We start from the raw sequence: 20,219 nt of genomic DNA on the forward strand, positions 1-20,219 counted from the left end.
GGTCCAGTTTAGCTCTGAGTGAGGCCACGTTGGCATTAATGTCATCAAGCTTTTCGTGGAAAGCTGCAAAGTTTCTGGCCATGGATTCCATTATCGCTGTGAGGTCAGTGGTGGGTGCCTCGTCGCATAGCGAGCCGTCGGCTGGGTCGCCTGGTGCGTGGGCCGAGTCAGGTCTCGGAGCGGCTTTAGCGAATTTGTCCATGGCCCCGGTTTTATTGATATTCCTTGATCTGTTAGACATCGTGGAAAGTGTTGCAGGGGCCCTAAGTGGGCAGAGTAAAGACACGAGTGAGGGGATGCAGGAGAGGTTCAAGGCCAATGATGGTGGTCCGGTCCGCCGATGTAAACAATCCTGACAGTGGCGGCAGGAGCCGTGTCAGCGGGGAGGTATAGAATAGTCGCAGGGACCAGGCCGCCCTAGATAATGAGGATGGAGGCCAGAACAGACCCCGAGTGAGCACCACAGAGAACTCAACCAGCAGGAGTGTGGGCCTTAGTGCAGGAGCGGGTGTTACCTGGGGCAGTGACGGCGGCACCCAGCAAGGATGAGCGCCAGAGTGAGGGCCTCGGCAACGATCCGGAGACCGCTGTGCTCGGAGGAAGGCGGCAGCGGGCCAATCCGGGTCCGGCGGGGTGCAGGGCCCCGCAGCGCCGCAGGGCACGGGCCCCGAAAGCAATCAAGGCGGCGCAGGGGCCAGCCGGGGCCGCGCAGCGCGGGGGGAGAGGCCCAGATAGAAATTGGCCTGTAATGGATTCGGGGCCAACGCAGCCCCGACGCGCAGCGGCCCCAGCAACCCCTCACCTGGTGTGCGCTCCGCGGTCATCCAGTCCGGGAGCGAGTGTCGTTCCTCCGGTCCTCGGGGTCCGCCGGGGGCGGATCAGATCCCAGCAGCGGTAGCAGGATATAGGCCGGGCGCAGGCAGTCAAGCCCGGCAGCGGGCACGACCCCTCCAGGAGGGCCGCACCGCCCAGGTGTCGAGCGGCGTGAAGGAGAGGAAGTCCGGCCGGGAGAACTGGCCACCCAGGCCCGAGGGCCCCGACCACGGAACGGGCTAGGCCCACCTCACGGCGCCCACAGCGCGGCCCGCGGGGCACCGCGGCATGAGTCCCAGCAGGCGGGCCAGTGGGAGGATGCAGCAGGGGAGGCAGTAATGGAGTGGCGGGAGCCGGGCAGAGAAACCCCGATGGGCCTCCAAGCGTCGCGGCAGCTCCGAGGCTCCCGCAGCGAAGATCTCCGGCACCCAAGATCCGATTCGAGCCAGGATCGCAGCAGTACGTAGCCCCCGTTGTAGGGAGGACAGGGGGACGGTCGAGGAGGTGCAGGGATGTATTAGTCCGCAGATGTCATCGGGTGAAGAGCGGCTGTGCACGGAGCTCAAGAGCTAGGCAGCCATCTTGCTGGCTGCTCAACAGCGCCCCCCCTGGTGTACAACGATTTCCTGACATATTGAGAGAACTGGTGCTTGCAGCTCTCCACCCATAACCTGCTTCCCATCAGAGTTAATGCAGTTTAAAAATACTCTGTCACGTATTCACTTTCTAATGTTTTTTTATCAGTTTGACTTGCAGCCCAAGTACGATTAAGTTTTTTCCGTTTTTTTCTCTCGGTAAGAACTTTGAAGGCTTTGGTATAGCCGCAGGACAATTGCGCTGCCTTAATCGTCTCGTTGCACCCACGGTAGCACCCCAGCCAGATTTGCATGCCATGACTCCACTCGTGTGAAATCAGGCATCCTTGGATTTCGTTATGCCATTGTTTACAGGCGTTCGTCTCACTTTTCTTTTCACAATTGTGTACATTTTCAAAACCACAATAGCTGATTAGCTGGTCTGTACACCTCGGCTTCCTCAGATGTGTGTTGAGTGTAATGACACCTGCGTTAACCCTGTCTTCCAGAACGTTTCTCTTTCTTACGAGCGATTGATATCATGCATCATTCAACATTCTGTGGACGCTGTATGCACGTAGAAGAGCGACCTTACCGGTATAATGTTTTGTGTAACTAAAATAGGGACAGAAACCTTTCCAGGAATATGAGCCATTACAAGAGCATTGTTTACGAGTAAGAAAAGATGAACCATGACTCCACAAATAAATAAACTAAACCAAACCAATACTCTCGGAAGACGGAGGCGAGACGCCATGGATAGGGTAGGATAGGTGAGCCCAGTAATGCGAGGGTGATTGTGGGAGGAGAGGGCTCGACCGGTTGGGATTGAAGAAAGTCCACTAACTCTGAGAGGTCGGCAAGTTAGGTGTGGGATGAATCTACTGCCCGGTGGGAGCTGGTAAAAGATCAACTAGTGAGGTCCATCGCAGTTAGCCGGTGAAAGGTTGGATAGCTCAATTTTTCTTTGTGTTGGGAAAACATAGCCAAACGCTCCAACCACAAGACTGTCAAATATATACTGCACTGATGATCTCTAATAAGGGTGAAACCAGGTATGTAGTTGTCCTGGCAGCCTTGCAAATGTCTGTCTTGGGTTCATTAAGCTATGTGTAAAGTGGCACTGCCCTTTTAGACCAAGACAATTTCCTGGAGAAAAAGGTTTGCATTTTGGCTCATTTGCATACCCACAACAATGCCTTGCTGTTGTGGCTCGGAACTGGAGTTGAACCTCCAGCGATGGCTACTAGGTGGCATTGTGGAATGTTTGATTTGGCTCAAATGGACTTTCCTACTTTAACATTTCAGGTGAAAGTTTTTTTTTCCAAACATTTTTAAACACACCATAACTTTATTGGTGTTGTGTGTATATATATATATATATATATATATATATATATATATATATATATATATATATATATATATATATATATATAGTGGAGTTAGGTGTGAGGGGGGTGAGCAGGTTAGGAAGGGTGATATGGACCTCATGTCAAAAAAATAAATGGTCGAATTCAGATCGGCCAAAATTGCACAAACAAATGCAGACTTTCAAATGAAAGTCTTTAAAAAAACGTACAGCACACCTCTTCCAGAATTCTTCTCCCATTCCACAGCACTAATCTATCCCACCAAACACCAGCTTACATCTCCCTCCACTCATGACCTATCTGTTCACTGCTCACTGGCTGGCCTCGCAAACCCATCACAACCGGCGTAACTCTCTGCTCACCGGTGGCTTCTTCCGCGACTAACCACAGGTACTCTCCCATGGTCCTATGTGTTTTGAGTGGAGGAAGATGTAAGCTGGTGTTTGGTGGGAGAGATCAGTGCTGTGGAATGGGAGAAGAATTCTGAAAAAGATGATGGTAAGTAGCTGCTGAAGTTGTGGCATTGCAGGTCTACTGGTGAATGATGAGAGAAGGCCAGCTAGTGAGTAGTATGAGAGATCAGTTGGTGATGGGTGAAATAGTTCTGCAGGTGAAAGGCTAGAAAGATGAGCAGGGGTCTCATAGATCAACAAGTGAGAGTTTAACTTTATGCTCTACAAATGAGGCCTCTAAAAATACAGCAGTGATGGAATAGAGAGTTGAAGCTGGAAGAGTTTGGGGCTCAGGGTGGTTAGTGGGTAGAATGTCATTGAGAGCTGTGAGTGAGGGCCACTGGAGGTCAGCCTCTGAGTGGTTGGAAAGTGAGAGGCCACAGAGGACATCCACTTAGAGTCCCAGGGTTCATCAGGAAAGAGAATAAGAAGTCAAGAGGCGTGGAGGCAGAGGGGTTAACTGGTTTGGGAAAAGGGAGCATGGTGGAAATTTAGAAAGCTGTCAACGCCTTATGTTTTTGGGAGGGATGGTGGTGGGAGGTTTTTGGGAGAGGTCAACCAGTAGGTTTTATGAAAGAAGGGAGCATGTACCAGTGAATTGTCCTAATTTGTGAAATGATTTGCCTGTAAATTGTTTGGCAGTGATCTACATGGTTATAGAAGGTAACCTTCAATGAGAGTTCAGCATGTGACATTTTAGTGAGTGGGTCTAAACATTATATAGCACAGAATACGAGAAATGTGTCTCTAGCCATTGAGAAGGTTGTGAGAGGTGAGCATGTGAAGGCTGCAAGAAAGATGCCAGTTAAAATCAAGGGGATTAAGTGATGCATGTGGAAGAGATCAGTGGATGGCGGTTACAGGAGTAGTCAGTGGATGGGTTTGTGAGAGTGGTCAGCAGTTGTTGGATGGGAGGTCAACAGGTAAGGTGTGCAAGCAAGAGTACCACAAAGTGGTTCAGAAAAGATGAGGGCAAGAGAAACAGAATTCAGAAGGTGAAGGTTCAGGGAGAGGTCATTGTAAGATTGACGCGAGAGGTCAACATGTGGCATGTGGGAGAGGGCAACAGCAGCAGGTAGGGGTTAGGTGGCAGATTAGGCAGTGGCCTTTTATAACAAGAGGTCAGAAGGTGATGTTAGAAAGAAGAAGGGTCAGTAAGTAACAGTTGTGTACGGTGAGAGTTGAGAGCGAAGGCGGCAAGTAATGCTTGAGAGAAATAGCAGTTTTGTGTGATTCAGAAAGCTTGATGAGTTGCTGTAGGGGAGGAAATAAGAGCTCCCCAAGGAATATTTGTGTGAGTATTCCTCCAGAGAGAAGTCTGTGAGAGCATGCTGCTCCTGCTTTTTATTTACTGATTAAGGAGCTCTAAGTTAATCTGCTATTATTATGTCAAAAGCTTGGATCTACATTTGTTGTCTGCTTTTCTTTCAGGCCATGTTCGAACTTGTGACATCGGAGGCTTCATATTACAAAAGTTTGAGCTTGCTGGTCTGTCTCTTTATGGATAACGAGAATTTAAAGATGGCGCTGAACCAATCCGAGATGCACTTCTTGTTCTCCAATGTTCTGGAGGTCATGGCTACAAGCGAGAGGTACGGACCCCATTGCTTTCTCTTTGTTTCACTTTTTCTATTTCTCCATTGCGTTCTAAAGGTAGGACTGAAATTTGTGTTTAGACCAGAGCTCTTCTTTGCAGGATATGGATCTTGTACCGGGCATTGTTATATTAGTAGGTTATGCTAATATTACTCTACTGTGCCAGTCGCCGCCACAGTGGTCTGACTGAGAAGAACCGTGTCTGGAAAGTGACACATTTTGCCCCCGCAAAGGGGCATCATAGAGTGCAATCAGCCACTCCGTCACACTCCTAGAAATAGAACAGGCAAAATAGGAGAGTCCATGACACAGCCACACCCTTGGCAATGAGCATTAGGTTGATGGTCATTTGTTAAGACTCGCATTGAACACAGAACCATTGGTTTTAATGCATAGACTACATGCAGGTGGGCTAAGGTCAGGCAGTAGGCTCAACTTTGAATCTTGCTTCTGAGTTGTGTTCCCCATTCAGTGAGATCCGGGACCCAGGCTAGATGTGCTCATGTGATAGAGCTCACTTCAGTGATGGTCACGGCACTATGTGCACATGGGCTTTGACAACCAGGATATACAAATCCCTCTGCATTTAACGTGGATCCGCATTGCAGGCAGGATCCACAATGGCATAGAATAACCACAAGTCGGTGGCGATAGTGATAATAAGGTTTGGATGTACAGGGGTGGAATGTACATCCACAATGGCAATGAGTCAAGATCCATATTGACTTTGCTCATGAAGTCTCACACACACTAGGATAAGATCTGTTTTCATCAAGGTTGATTGAAATAATCAGGAGATTTTGTACTCCTGCTTGTCGCTTAGAAGACCCTATTCATCTTATCACAGACTACTACCTGGTGCATACAACGATGCATGTCTGACTCTATATAAAAAATGCTTCCTAATGACTTTTCAAATTGTGATTTATTTGATTAAACTAAAATCACATTGAGTTTTTTTGAATTTACAATAACTCCAAGCTGTCAATCATAGGCATAATACTGAGCTGATACCCATTGATTCACATTGTTTTTACTGTGCATAATTTAACAACTTGATTAGAAAGGTTTTGCCTAATTTTTACAGTACGACATTTGGATTCCTCTACAATGTACTCATGAATGTAATGTTTTACTAACTTTCTTGATATAAAAAGTGACATTGCTCGAAGCGAGGTTGGCTAGACGTTGCTCTTGCTCACTGGGCATTGTCCTATGCCCAGAAGCTTCTTCCCAAGTCTTCATTTTGATCTCTGCTGTGTAAAATTTGTATTGACTATAACCATGAGCGATGATCCACGTTGATGCTCAATTCGTACGCTTTTCAATGATGATTCATTGTTGCGAGATCCACATTTGTTTTGCACGCCAGTTGGATTGATGTCGGCAAGAAGTAGGTTGCATAAGGAGGCAAATTCCAAGCAGCTAAGGACACACCTTGTGTTTTCCACAATGTCTTAGTCATTAGCATCTGTGATAAATAACACACTGTTTACAGCTGAGGACACAACAACTAGTGTTGGGTTTTAGGAATGTTTCTCTGTAGGCGTTGGGCTCTGTAAGGGTGCACAAGTAAGAGTCGGACACATCACGATTATAATTTGTGCAATACACCTTTATTTACAGCACCAAAAGGAAAAGAAAAGCCTATCTTGCTCTATTACTATGTGGGATGTCGCTGCCTCAAAGAAACAAATGGCACTGTCAGGATGTAAAAAAAAAAGGAAGTCACTGTCATATCCAAAACCCACTACTGACCCCAACGCTCTTAAGTTAACCTGAAGAGTAAACCTAAAGTGTAAAGGGGATGATCGTCTTAGCAAAATTATAGTGGAAAATGTCTTAATGTTCCAAGGGATTATCCGCTTCTAGACAAGTCCTTAGGGAAAGGGCACCCTTCCCCTGGGTTCTTCTGATCCCAGACTTTGATGCAAATAATGTTCGAGCGGATGCTTCTCTGCTCTTATCCTTTTTCCTTCAGATTCTCATGCTTTTAACAAGGATTCATATAGTTTTCTTTTATATATGGGTGCGGGTCCCAGACTGGCAATACGATGACTTGGTATACTCCCCTGCCAAGTAGTAGTATTGTCCTTAAATGTCTCTGAGGCTTTCATTTCCCAGTCTCTTCTAATATTCCTCTTTTATGTGGGTGCGTGTCCTAGATTCACAATGCAGTAACACAGGGACTTGGTATGGTTCTCTTAACTGCTTCAGTGGATTTCAGAATCCCAGACCCTCTTAATATCTTTGTTTCATGTGGGTGCGGGTACCAGACTCGCAATGGGGCAACACAGTGACTTGGTGTACTCTCCTGCCAAGTCGGCGTGGTCTCCTTAAATGTTTGGGGTCTCTGACCTTTGTTTCCCTGTATTCCTAGTTGGTGTCTTGCTCAAAAGTGGATACTGATCACAAACATGTACTGTTTCTTTTTAACAACTCGGTTCTCTGTTCTGACAAGCATGGGTTTGTTTTGGTAAGTTCGTACTTTATCTCCAGGTCCCAGAACCATTTATTCTCTCACTCTGATGGCTTTCCGCAACCTCAGGGACCTCCAGCAACCTTTTCTCTGCCCATGTACCTGTTTCTTTGGTGCACGACTCTCAGGCAGTGGTGCTTCGCTTTGAGAGTCCATAGGCATTCGGTGGCGTTTTTGGTTAGCGGCGTCCCTGGCGCTTGTTCTTCGTCTTGGTTTGGTTGCTCGTGGATAGTCTGTCTGCCCATCGGCTTCTCCTCCTCCGAATGGGGGTCTGCTCCCTGGTGGTAGACCAGGCCCTGAGGTGCCTGACTGTTCGCTGGAGCAGTGTTTCCAGGAGGTCGTCCTCCTCAGACAGGCTTCTCATTCCCTGCATTCAGCATCCTCGACTCTGGTCCCTTGCATACCGGCTACACGTCTCCTGTACTTCCTGGCTGACACTTGGCTTTCTTCTCACTGGCTTTGCTCGGCCCTGTAGTAGTTCCCCGGGCCAGTCAGTGATGAAGGACAACTAGACCAGTCACTCTGTCATAGTATTTCTAGGGTTAGGAAACCATTCTAAACCCTGATGTGAATTGAACTTACATTAACAGATGGTACTACTATCTGGTATTAATGAATGGGGTTTCTGATTGTGGTAGGTATGGGGATTTTATTATAGTGGGCAGATACTGCGTCTCATGGGGATGTTCGTCCCTAATCCCATAAGGCGCGTCCTTTCCCAGGTGATCCTCCCCCGGTGCACCACCACAAGGGGGATTATTGTACTGTGGACGCACCACCCTGGCCCCCTGGGAAAGGTCTCAGCGTAGGGGAGAAGGGACAACATCCTTAGATTCGTCACAGCTCCCACTATTCTAATGATGGTTTTCCGTCATGAATGTTTGCTATTCTGGCAAGGAACACTGTTTTAATGAATGCGTTCTATAATTTTCCTGGGAAAGGTATTTGGTTATCTATTTTTTCATAGGAAATGGATGTTCATTGTTTATCACCTGGGCTTTGAATTTGGATTCTTGGTTATCATAGGGAGGATTATCTGTGTTATGTGCTGTATATTTTTCAGGGTTTTGGAGGGAGTAGGGCTGTCTTTGTACTGGCCATTTTCTATGTTGTCCTGTTAAGAGGGTTTTCTTGATTCTGAAAGTGGTTTCTATCATTTCTGTAAACAAAGAAACATGCCCTGGCAACCCTCCAGACCATTGTTCTTCACCTGCCAAGCCATTACAAAAAGGGGAAAGACCATATGCAAATCAGGCTTGCCCCCACCCCAAAAGGGGCAGTCCTGCCTGAACTGCTTGGTTACATCCCTTCTGCGTGAGACCACGAGCATCTCCAGCCATGTTTCGGCATCGTTGGGCCTCATCAGTAAGGAGTAGCTTGTGTCACTAGGCCCAGCATGCACATGTCCCACGTCTGGCCCACTTGGGGTAACCAAGCAAAACAAAAGAGGTGATGGTGGAAGGTTTAGAAGTAATCTTAACCTCTGGTATTGCTCTTGGCAACCCCCCAGACCATTGTTCTTCCCCTGCCAAGCCATTACAAAAGAGGAAAGACCATGTTCAAATTAGGCTTGGTCCCACCCCAATAGAGGAAAATCCCCTCAATTCTGGCAGTGGATGGCTTTTGGTTGAGGGAGAGAATGCATGAAATCTTTAGTGAAACTCTTCACCAGGCCATAGACAATGGTGCTTCCGTCTGATGGAGGATTCTGTGGTTGTAGCACTTCCTAATTCTAGGATGGTTCATCCTAGGGCTGAGTGAAATTCCTCAGCGTTTGCAAGTGTGAACCTTTGGCGGTAGATCCAGCCTAAAATCCTTTCTAAAGGATTTCACTTTGTGCTCTGCCAGATTACAGAAACCTGTAACTGCAAGTGCAAACGTGCACAGTATAAGCACCAGGGAAATGTTTTATTTAGTGCTTAGGGTCTCTGGTGCATCCAATAATTCAGCTGAACTTTTCAAAATCTGCAGGGAACTAGCCAACCCTGCCACAGTCTCCTCGTCTCCTCCTCCTTCACAGGCCTTCTTCAACGCATTGTCCTCACACTTTGCCACCAAAACACAAGACATTGTGACCTTTCTTTCTACACTCCCCCACATCCCATCCCACCCCCCGCTCCACACCCCTCTCACCTGTCAATCCTGAGGTTATTACCAGAGTTTTCTGCTCCATGAAGGTCTCTTCTAAACAGGTCTCCCCTTGCTCATCCAGGACCATTAAGGATATTATTGGCTCTCTTACCCCTTCTCTCGCTGAGTTCTGCAATCACTCTTTTACCACAGGATCTTTCCCCACACTCCTAAAGCACTCCCTTGTGCACCCACTCTCTGACCCTACCTGCCTTGCCAGCTATCGCCCTATTTCCATCACCCCTTCCTTGGGAAGCTTCTAGATAAGCTGACCATGCCCCAACTTAACTCTCACACTGAACTTGTTGGTGACCTCCATGATCATCAATCTCGATTCTGAGCATCCAGAGGCATGGAAACTGCTCTTTTGAACGCCCGTGTAGAACTGCTTGCTTCTCTTGACTCTGACTCCCCAGCGGTCCTTATCCTTCTTGGTCTCTCCTCTGCAACCATTCCATCCTCATACAAAAACTCCATGATATACTTGGTATCTTGGAGCGGGCACTCAAATGGCTGTCCTTTCCTCACTAACCACTCTTACCAAGTCATCTTGGGCCCATTTTCCTCTCCTACTTCCATCTCCACCTGTGGCGTCCCCCAGGGCTCTATTCTCTCCCCCAGGCTCTTTAACATCTACCTTGCTTTCCTTGCACACCTCATCTCCTCCTTCTCCTCAAACTTCCAGTGTTACGCAGATGTCACAGAGCTCTTCTTCAGACTCCCTGCTGACCCTCTTGCACCCTCCATCATCCCTGACTGCCTTTCTGCCATCCAGTCCTGGTGCACCTCCAATGATCTCTGTCTCAATGCCTGTAAAACTGAGATCCTCCACATTGGGACACCTGCTCTCTTTCTTTCCTTCACTCTGGCCCTCCTCCTTGGGTTCTCCCCCTGCTCCTTCCACTGAAGCCAGATCCCTTGGAGTCATCTTCGACTCCTCTCTCTCACACTCAGGACATTGCCAAGAAGTCCAACTACCATCTCTTCCTTCTCAAAGGAATTGTACCTTTTCTCACTTTCCCGCAGAGAGTCAATGTGACTCAAGCCCTAGTTCTCTCTAGACTTGACTACTATAATAGTCTTCTCCCAAATCTTCCTTCCTCCACTATGCGACCCCTTCAGCTTATCCAGAATAGAGCAGCAAGACTTATCCTTGGCCTTAAGCCCAGGGACCGCATCTCTCCTGCTCTAAAATGTCTTTCACTGGCTCTCGGTTGCTGCACGAATCCAATTCAAATCCCTCTGCATCATCCACAAGGCTGTCTGGGGACCACACTATCTTCAACTCTATCTCACTAAATACTCTCCCACGCCTCTGGCACCAACTCCCTGTGTGTAAACCGTTTTGCCAGAAAGAGGGCAGGGGGGTTGCTCACTTTACTCTGCCGGCTCCCACCTTTGAAATAGCCTCCCCCTGCGCCTTGAGCAGGAGCTTCTCAAATTCCAGCAGCTCCTTAAGGCTTTCCTCTTTTCCTCCTCCTTCCCACCTTCTCTCCTCTGGTAGTCCCACAGTTGCTGAATCAGTGTCCTTGGCCCTTATGCAGCTTTGGGGCCTTGATCTCCCTCACTGATTACTCTCAGCTCCTATCTATCCACAGCACTTTGCATCTGCACACCCTCCACTCTGGAGACTCGCACTTACGCCTCCCATGGCTTGGGCCGTGTTACACTCAACATTTTCAGAACTTCCTTCATGGCTCTCCCACGAGCTCTGACTCGCCAGCACTTACCCCCTCTTCCCTCTTCCTTTCTGCACTTGCACGCTCTGAATACTCACAAGCCATAGTAGGTTCATCCCTCTTCCCCTCAGCTCTTAATAATATGGTGTAATATACCATCCCTCCCTTCCTGCCCTGTGCGCGTTTTGAAACAGTATATTCTTATTGTATAAGCGCCTAACAAGCAAACAAATAAACTATACCATAAAAAATGCACTTGTCATGGTGCACATGTTTTCTAATATTGCCTGTGACGAATTTGAGGATGTTGTCCATTCTCCCCTAGGGGGAGACCTTCCCCATGGGGCTAGGGTGGTGCGTCCACAGTGCAATGGTCCCCCTGGGAGTGGTGCACCGAGGGAGGATCACATGGGGAGCGAAGCCCCCTATGGGATTGGGGACAACTATTCTCAGGGAACGCAGTATTCCTCCGCCTTAATACATTCAACCCCTTTCCAAATACCAAATCCTCCTCCTACTTCTCTAGGGAGAGCAAAGGTGCTCTTTTGCCAGGTCACTCACTTAAATATGCTTGACTAACATAACATAAAATATGAGAGTATCTAAGTATCTTGCATATGTGAGAAACCTGAAGGTGTCTCACCCGCTAGTCCCCAGGGATCTGTCATCCAGGTGGCCAGGACATGACCATCCCTTTTTAGATCCAGTTCCTGGGGGTGGACCAGTGCGGGAGGATCACCTGGATGAGGGGTCTTCGGGGAGTGGGACACTGGATGGTGAGACGTGATATCCCCTTCCCTGTAACACCTTTTCCCCATTCTACCAGGTAGGCTACTTGGGATCCCTCCCTTTCCCCGACACAAAGACTTTCTCAAAGGCAGCTCACCGTGAGCGAAAACGGACTAACACCAGAGCCGTATACCTGACATGTCCCAATACAGTGGTCAGGCAAGGTCAGGCAATTACTGATCATTACGCACACCTGATTTCCATCACACTTCCCCACACAGATAAAAGGCGGAGCACGAAAGCACACCCTAAGCAAGGCAAAGCACATGAGAAAGCAGCAGTTCCAAGATGGCAGTTAATACAAGGAGAAGACAGTGAGACCAGAGAGGGCTGCAAGGAGGGAAATGCCCTTGACCTTTTCAGACCGTTAATTTAGTGACTAAAGCTGAAGAAACCTGCATTATGTGTCAGAGGTACCAGGGCCTCTCCTGCATCAATAACCAAAGCGGGGAGGAACAGTTGACGCTCTGGTACTGTCCTTGGCTCCTACAATAAAGTAGCGCCAGTAAGGACAGCACATCCAGTGAGTCGGAGAGACTGATACCATACCAGCCTGTGTTAGAACCAAGGTTGCAAGCCGCAACATTGTATGAAGAAATCCAAAGCGAACTGTGTTTGAAGCGTATGTAATGAGTGCCACAAATATAATTGAAAACCAGAGGAATGAGTGAATTTTTGGAAACCAAGAAAGATACCGTAGAAGGTGGTCCGGTGCCACGTGGGTGCTCATTCGAAGGTCTGTTAGGTATCCAGCAGGTTGGCAACTGTAAAAAGGGAAATTGGAGATTGAAGTGGTCCTGCAATGGGTCAAGCTAAACCCTGTGCACATTCGAAAGTCTTCGATAGTTTAATGCAAAATGGAATTGGTGCGAGCCCGGCTGAGGGAGACTATAATTGTGTAAGAGAAATGATCCGATGCCGCCTGAGGGGATCCGTGGTGAACCATGTGTCACCCGAGAAAGAATAGTCTCTGAACATTGTGAAAAGGGGGATCTGGGCCCGGCAGAGGGGGATCCAAGGTGAATCACAAGAACTGAGTACGTATGAGAGGAATGGAACATTGTGTTTTGTTTTGGTACATCAGGCTCTCTGAATCAAGAGACTTTGAAGTAAAGAGAATTGGGTGCAGAACGCCCTGATACTGGTAATGGAACTGTATATTCGCGTCAAAGAAGCCAGAGTGTGTGCTTTGCTTGAGTGAACCGTCTTGCAACTGACTGAAAAAGTGGGGAAAAGGAGCCCAAGGGCCTGAACATCCTGACATATCATTTTGTGAACACTTCTTTCTTTTTCGTGAACATTACCCCATACTATTTGTATTTAGGGGTAAGGAAGGATTGGCAATTTTTTTTTTAGTATAGGCTTTTTTACTTTGATAAGATTCCACTAGGACTGAATTATTATTATTATTATCTGATGGTCGTTGCTTGCTCCGATCTGTAGATTTAGGGTTAAATAGGTATTTATCACACCATTGTTGAAGTACAAAAAACAAAAAAAACGCTTGAACTGTGGTCACTTTGTCTTACTGTTGATACCATGCCTTCCTTAAACATGTAAGTTGAAAGTGAGTACTGCAAAGAAGATCATTGAGAGTTTGAGGATCACTCTGGAGAAGCAGAGTGAGCGGTCTAGCTTCTCACAAGATGGCATTTACCCGAATGAATGCAGTGGGCTAGCGCAGGAGTTCAAAAGGAACTCAGCTGGAAAACAGAAAGAGAAAGATCCTCCAAGGAGGAACTGAAGGAGCCGTGCACCAGGCAGGCAGAAAAAACCCACAAGGGAAGCTGCAAACTGAGGGAATGGAGAGCTTGAACGTGGTCCAAGTTGGAAGGACTACACTGGCTGCTGCCAAGAAGAACCTCTGGGAATACTAGGCTCCGGCGAACAGCCTGTGAGTGAGGATGTACCGCCAAACAGGGAGGGACAACTGCAGAACCACTGCAGAGCCCGCCATTCACTGGAAATCTGCCGGAGCCTCAGGGAACAACAAATCAGGAAATGGGTACGTGGGTTTCCCAGGAGGTGTTGGAGGGCTGGGGAAGCAAGGGGGTGAGTACAGATATTGCAAGAGGGGGGTCTGGGACCCTGAAGGGACATTGTGAGTCTGGTGCCCAAGAAAGCGGAATTATGTTTGGCAGGAGAGTGAACCAAACAGCTATGACAACGAACTGCGAATCTGGAACCCGCACCTATGTGAAAGGCAAGCGCCTAAAATGAGGAAGAATAAGAGGGTCTGGGACCCACGTGAAAAAGGCAGTTCATAAGAGGACACCAACTTGGCGTGACAATGAACCAAGCTACACTTCGAGTCTGCGACCTGCACCCACATGAGCCATGAGAGGATATCAGTTTGGCAGGAGAGTGAACCAAGCTATGTTGTGAGTCTGGGACCCACACCCATGTGAGAGATTGAAAGATTTCAAGGACCTCAGAATTGATAAAAAAGGAATTCTACATTTCATAACAAATTGTATGAACATGGTAGGATAAAGAACTGTGAATCCAAGAAACCTATCCCTGTGAATTGTCCAGTGATATTTGCCTAAGAGGATAAAGGGGCTCAAAAGACCAAAAGGAAGAAAAGTGAGAAGTAGTCTAGGGCAAAGGAAGCTAACCCTAGGTTTGAAGTCTTACGTTTTTGAACAGGGTTTATTTCATCAGCTTTATTGCCAGAGAGACTAGGAACTTTCCTGTTGGTTGAAAACGCAAAGAACACTTGTTACTTTGAGAAGAGGTCATACTTGCACAGTTACCTTAAATTATTAGTGTTAGCGACAGAACTGGGTTTTGGGAGACGACATTGGCAGACTTTTTAGTTTCGGACTTCCTGGCAATTTCATTAGTTTTCTTTGCGGTACGGAATCCCCTCTTAGCTTTAGGGACAGAGAGTTATCTTTCCATCATTTTCTTAATTAATAAAAGTGTATACCCAAAAACATGCCACCATTGTGTCCGAGCCTTACAGCTGCACCCGTACAGGCCCCAATGTTTTTGCTCTAGTGCAGACATTGAACTAGTGCTAATACAGTGCATCTTTGCACTTGCACCAGTGCACATTTTCTGTAATCTGGCCTCTGTTTGTCTTGTGCCCAGTGGTCGAAGTGGGTGGGAGCGATTAGGAGCGGTGCTTCTCTACTTTTGTTAATTAGGTTTTACTTTTCCTATACTTTTATTTTAAAAAGAAACCGTTCCGGAATGGTTTTGTTATAAAATAAAAGTGTAGGAAGCAGTTGAAACTTGCACTTTACTGAACCTTCCTTTAAACAGAAGGTGCATTTGTTTGGGGGGTTGTATTGTGCATGGGAGGGGGTGTGGCGATGGGGTTTGTGGGGAGCAGGGCAGGCTAGCAAGGAACATAGTTCCACTGCTTCTTTTCATATACTTCGACCACTGCTTGTGCCTTGCAGATTGGTGTTGCTTAATTTATTTTGCTTGAGTTATTGTTTCTGGGACTGGGATACTTTTGTCTTCAGACCAATCTATCGAAGGGCATTTCTCTTTCCAAATGCCTTTTATGTTTGCTTTTCCATTTATGGCACTTGCTAGGTTCAAGGGGTGGGTTTGCTTTAATGTAGTGGCATAATGTTGCCTCTTTTTGTCCAGGTATCCTCAGTAGTTCTGGAATTGATTCTCCCCGTTCTTCAAGCAACTGCTCCGAAAGTGGGTGCCGCTGGTGTTATGTTATAGTGCATTTGTATAACGCCTTATGTACCATTGGTAAGATTTCAAAGCACTGTGGACTGTGTCCCTTAGAAATGGGTTTCATAAGGCGCTTTATAGTTGTTGGCAACGTTTAAGAACGGGGGCTCTGTAATGGAAGGTTACAATGATTTGTCGTCACATAAACTCGTGCAATGTCTAACCAACTCCATTGCTGCCTCCGATTGTCAATCCATTCCATTCCATCCTGAGATACCATGGTTTTACATTACATCTGGGCACTGATGGAGAGACACAATGCAGGCTCCTCAGTGGCATGACACATGGGCGCAGCGGAAAAGAGGAAGTAGGTGTTCTCAGCCTTGGCTGATTTAAGTATTAGGCCGTGGGGGGCTGGGGCCTCCAGTAAACATGAATCGGTGCTATCCAAGTGTGCTATGGATTGTCAGTGATGCAAGTATCTTCTCTTTTGTGTTTAAAGTGTTGTAACCCTTGTCCTTGGACTGGGCGGTTTACCATCATGTTTTCAAAAAGTAATTTTAATTCGTTGTGATGCAAGAATGTATTCCCTGAATATGATGTGTTTGTGGGAAATCAATGAAGGGGACCTTTACTCTAATGTGAATGGGGAGATCGATCAGAACATCATTTTTCTAGTTCTATTTAATTTTATTTTTTATATATTTAATTTTATTTTTTATAAGCGATTCACCCTTGGAAAGGTATCTTGGCGCTGGAGCAGAAGAAACGCAAGCTCTGTGCTAGAAAAGTAGTGCTTGAAATGGAAGTATAATGTTATTTCAGATTAAAACGAAAGACTTTTAGAGATTTCCTAAGCAGAGAAAGTGACTCCCTTTGATGTATAATAGGTTATTTATAAGGCGCTCAATACCCAAAGGTTTCTAAGCGCGGAGCCGGGGATCGAACCTGTGTTGCTCTGTGTCGTCTTGCTTCCAAAGCGAGCACATTGCCACTGTGCTATCCTCCCGGGACTTTTGTCCTTCTGTAATATATCAGGAAATCAATTGCAGAATTTGAAGCCAGGACCGCAAAAGGTCGACCACCAACCTTATTTATACAATTTAGAAGTGAAAGCATGCAGGTAGAATTAGTGGCGAGGGGTAAGGGATACATGATTGTGTAGTCTATAAGTCAAAGCCCCCGAGTAGATCAATTTGTCAAGCATATAGGTATAAACAAGATACTTTGCTTGACCGGTAGCTGGTGCAATGAGGCCAGACCGGCTATAACATGCTGACTTTCACCAGTAGGCCGGTAACTGCGCGCTGTATGTTTTTGAAGGCGTGCCATTCGGTCAGACTAAAGACCTAGATGGAGGGTATTTCCAAAATCCAGCTCTGCAGAGATGAGTGCATCAGTGTTCGTGACTCTTTGTAGAAAAGCTAGGCTGAAAGTAGCTCCTTCGTCTTCTTAGATGGCAGAAACATGATTTAGATGCAGCTTCTACTTGCTGTTTCAGAGAGAGCTCTGCATCCATAATGATGCCTACATTTTTGCTTGGGGAGCGGGGTAGAGAAAAAGAGCAAACTTTTCCAGCCATTTGGTGGAGTCCCAGGGGAGGGGACCAGCACTGACCACCAATATCTCAGTTTTGTTGGTATTAATCTCTAGAGTTACAGTCCATCCAAAAAGCAAGACCGCACAGCCCCCTAACAGTTTTAGAGGTGAGCTCTTGATTTCCAGACAGTTTCACTAAAATATGGATGTCACCAGTATAGTTACAGAGTGATTGGTCAAAATAAAGAGTTCTACATTGAAAAGGAGTGGCAACAGGCATGAGTCCTGAGGGACTCTACAACAGAGTGGGTTTGGATCAGAGGTGAATGCAACTAGTTTTACTGATTGGGTCTGGTTAGTAGAAAAGGAACATAACCATCCCACGGCCATGCCCTGCGTTTCCAAGTATGGCAAGAGAATATGGTGGTCGATGGTGTTGAAGGCTGCAAGTAGGTCTATTAAGGCTCAATGGGCCAGTTTAGTCTTGAGAAATGTTTCAATGCAATGCCTGTACTGATTGATATTTGGGCATTATGTTTTCCTTTTAATGTTTGAGCACACCAAAAAAGCTAAAGTGAACGTACCACAGGGCCCAGTTGCTATCTGAGTATTGTTGTTTAGTTCACCATCATCTGCCATTGACCAGACAAAAAGAATAGCCAGCATTGTGGATTAATAGGCTTGTACATGAACATCTAAAAGGGATCCACATTTTTCTGTCAAGTGACCTTGCCACAAGGGTGTCTTCTTGTGATGGTCCTGAGAGACTAAGAGCCGTTGTTGCCTGGATGCAATACTAAAAATCCTCTCCGAGAAGCCCTAATGTGAGCCTTTACCAGACTGCTATTCAAAGAACCTTCATTGGGTAGACTTGAAAGAACCATCCCGAGCTGGCTTATTGTGAATCCTATTAATTTCTTGAAAGCCTTAGCCAGCCTGCTATACTAGAAATGTTTGCTAATGAACTTTACTGGGAACCATCACCTGGCATCCTTATTATGAATAATTTCCAGGCAATTATACTAAGAACCTTCAGTTGGCGGCCATTGTATGGACCTTCATCAAACTAGGAATTTGCTACATTATGGAAGGCCATCATGCAGCTGTTACGACTGTGCCACTGTAGCATCAATTGGCACCCGTTGTGAACTAAATGGTTCTCAATCATCACCATAAACCTTCCCGGACAATACCTATTCATATTTTGGTTCTAGGACTTACCATAAATAGGAGTTGGAGTGACTGTTCCAGGCTAAACCTGCGTGTTCTGTAATTGTTACTACTAAAACCACTACCTTAATGCAGCAGCACCTTGGAAGTGGGAAGATATAGAACATGGGAGCGCATTTCTCTTAGGTTCGGCCCCAATCCACTTGCTCCTGATTGAGCCACAGATTCTCATTAAACTTGACTATATTGTATTTGGAGCACTGTGATTTTTGAAAAAGCTTTGTTTTCTCTCTGAAAATCCTGCAACAAACGGAGTAAGTTTGTTGATCACTTTAATAATCCCCAAATCCCAGGATCAGGACATCAAAGAGCTTTTAATCAGGTTTTCTGTCGGGGTCGTCTCGTGGAGTACTCAAAGCCGATGGATACATGCGGGAGTTAGGAGCACTGCCAGTATAGGCCAAGGACCCAAGAGCTGACGTGAGGAAGCCAGATATTGTGAGTAAGGCGGGATGTGTTCGCAGCTTCCAAATTACCTAGACTTCTCAGAAGCGCCAAAATGCATGGTCTGCCTCTTGGGGGAGCATTTCATAAGCTGCCTGCTGGGAATTGTTATTGCTAAGAAACCGGAAGCATCCATTGCTCTTACCCCCCCCCCCCTAAAATATCCGTAGTGGGAGAACCCTTTCAAACCTGATATATTAGTTTTTTAGTTTTTTGGTGCATATTTTAGAGTATCGCGTTTGGACCAATGCCTCTAGCCCAATGTCCCACAACATCCATTGGTCAGAGAATCCCTTTACCCCTCATCCAATGTTGTTTACATTTTAATTTAGAGTCGATAAATGTTAGTAGCATTATCACGCTGTTGATAAAGTGGTTATGTTATGTTTAATGTTCTTGTACAGCATAGTGTTGCCACCTGCGTGGTCTCTTGGCGCTCTCGCAGATCTGCAAAGCAAGGGGGTTGGCAGGGTTTGTTAGTCGAATTGAGCGGAGAAGAACAAGAGATTAGATGCGCTGTTGGCAGCTTCAGTTCTGAGAAACGGGTCACAGAGCATTGGTGCGTTTTCGGTCGGTAGCCGTCATGTGGTGTTGAGGTGAGATTGTGCATGGTATTTAAATGTAATGAATATCTGTGCAATGCCTGAAGTATGACAGGCTTTTTTCCGGCAAAGGCACACTGTGTACTGGGCCTTACCAACTGTTTCTCCTGGGCACATAATGTTATAATGCAGATACGCATATTTGCCGATGCTCGGAAGGAGGCTTCAGGGTGCTCTAAAGCAGACCTTGTAGTATTGCATTTCATGCCCATAACCCGGAACTGCTTTCTAATCTGAATTTTTTGCTTATATATGCAAAAATGTGCTTTACCATCCAGTCTTTAGCCCCTTCCTTTTCAAAAACATTTTGGAAGGAAAAGTCACTTCCCAACACTCTTTCATAGGGTTGCGCTTGCTTTAAAAATAATGTTTAGTCCAGCCTTATGGTTCTTGCACCGATTAGTCACGTGCATGTATGTATGCTTGTATTTTTGGCGGTGTCTTGTCTACCACTTATCACCGCATTCAGGACACTTGGAAACACTGTCGGCGAAGATGAGAAACAAAGGGCTGTGGGGTGAATACGATAGCAGGAAGCAGAAGAAGAGGAGGAGGTGAGAGCAGAAGAAAGATCACAAAGGCAGCCGGTGAATTTTTTAATTGGAAGGGTGTAAATGTTTTCTACAAATATACAACCAAACCTTGTGAGAGAGCCTGATCAACCAAGTGTAGTTCAGAGGTTTATCCCCCGTGAACATTTTAAAAATAAAAGGCTAAAATGGGCCTTTTGCAGCACACGTTCAGTGAAAAATGAGGTCAAAGCCATCCAGTTAACAATTCGTCTTGTAGGATGAGACATGGAAAAATGCAATAGATGCAAGCTACCAACAGTGCCCAGGAGTATTTTCCAACTGGTTTTCAACAAAATATGCCAAA

The 20,219-nt window shown here is 46.3% G+C and overlaps 1 protein-coding gene across 2 annotated transcripts in view; it reads left to right on the forward strand.

The window, feature by feature from the left end:
• Positions 1-20,219, forward strand: part of NGEF (neuronal guanine nucleotide exchange factor) — a 1,047,721-nt gene that overhangs the window by 744,597 nt on the left and 282,905 nt on the right. For both annotated transcript variants that reach the window (XM_069617894.1, XM_069617895.1), the window contains one exon: positions 4,645-4,805. In XM_069617894.1, coding sequence (XP_069473995.1) covers positions 4,645-4,805 — 161 coding nt within the window. The remainder of the gene's footprint in view (positions 1-4,644; positions 4,806-20,219) is intronic.

Source organism: Ambystoma mexicanum, chromosome 10, assembly GCF_040938575.1.
Source record: "Ambystoma mexicanum isolate Mex_15411 chromosome 10, UKY_AmexF1_1, whole genome shotgun sequence".
Classification (NCBI taxonomy): domain Eukaryota; kingdom Metazoa; phylum Chordata; class Amphibia; order Caudata; family Ambystomatidae; genus Ambystoma; species Ambystoma mexicanum.